General features: G+C 50.3%; 1 protein-coding gene across 1 annotated transcript in view; it reads left to right on the top strand.

Annotated features, from left to right (window-relative positions):
* Positions 1 to 459, top strand: part of LOC143485511 (uncharacterized) — a 3,320-nt gene extending 2,861 nt beyond the window's left edge. Inside the window, exon 5 of the mRNA XM_076984959.1 lies at positions 322 to 459. Within this exon, the coding sequence (XP_076841074.1) occupies positions 322 to 459 (138 nt within the window). The remainder of the gene's footprint in view (positions 1 to 321) is intronic.
* The last annotated feature ends 619 nt before the right edge of the window (positions 460 to 1,078 follow it).

Below are 1,078 nucleotides of genomic sequence, written 5' to 3'. Positions count from 1 at the left end.
GCGAGGTGGAGCAGAGAGAGCATGGAGACGATAACCTGGAGAGGAAGAAACAGGAGGAGGGCAAGGAGAAGAGCAGAGAGAAGGAGGGCTCCCTCGGAGTGGAGGACCTGGAACCTCCTCTCTCCCCTGTGCCCACCTCCCACAACAACCACAGCAGCATAGACGAGTATGTGGGGGGTGTGTGTGTGGGTGGGGAGGGAGGCTGTCCGATTGTATGTATTTATCATATGTTTATATACTCGTTTGTAATCTCCTCTCTCTCTCTCTCTCTTTCTCTCTAGCTTGCAGGAGTATATCTCGTGTGAAGGTGTTTCTCTGCAGAGAGCAAGACAGTTCTTAGAGAAAGAGACCAGCTGTCTGAGAGCGAGACAAGCGGCACTAAGGACGGCCCACCCCAGCCCGCAGAGGTCCGCTGCAGGAGGTTCTGCTCAGCCTCTCTGCCAGGTCCGTCAAGTCTAGTCAGTTTTATTTATAAAGCGCTTTTTACAAAACATGGTGTCACAAAGCAGCTTCACGAGCGCATGGGTCCAGATCCCTAATGATCAAGACGGGGGCGAGTGTGGCAGAGACAAACTCCCTAGGCGGATTAGGAAGAAACCTTGGGAGGACCAAGACCCAAAAGGGAAGCCATGCTCCATTGGCCCAGCAACTTTAAGTTCATATTTATAGTCCTGTGTCTATCTGAGCAGTCACAGTCTCTCCAATATGGATGCTGGGCCTCAGGTAGGATGCTGGCCGTATTGGCACATGCATCCACGGCATCAGCACATCCACTGGCAACCCAGAGCATCTTCTAGCTCCTTTATGGAATTGTCTTTGTAGAAACATGTAGTCAAGATACAGAATGCAGGTTAAATATGTAAAATCAAATTAAACTTCCATATATATAGTACACGTGCCAGTGATTTAGCATGTGGCTCCAGCAGGCTTATCCCTAGCAGCATAACTAAAGGGAGGGGCCTGGAGGTGACCACAGGCATGAGGGTACTGAGACATTACTCTGCCTTCGGCTGTAATCTTGTAGTTTTCGGAGCTGAGCGCATTTCTGCGCTTTGAGAGAGCAGCAGGTGAGATGGAT

Source organism: Brachyhypopomus gauderio, unplaced genomic scaffold (genome assembly GCF_052324685.1).
Source record: "Brachyhypopomus gauderio isolate BG-103 unplaced genomic scaffold, BGAUD_0.2 sc34, whole genome shotgun sequence".
NCBI lineage: Eukaryota > Metazoa > Chordata > Actinopteri > Gymnotiformes > Hypopomidae > Brachyhypopomus > Brachyhypopomus gauderio.
This window is presented reverse-complemented; position numbering and strand designations above follow the sequence as displayed.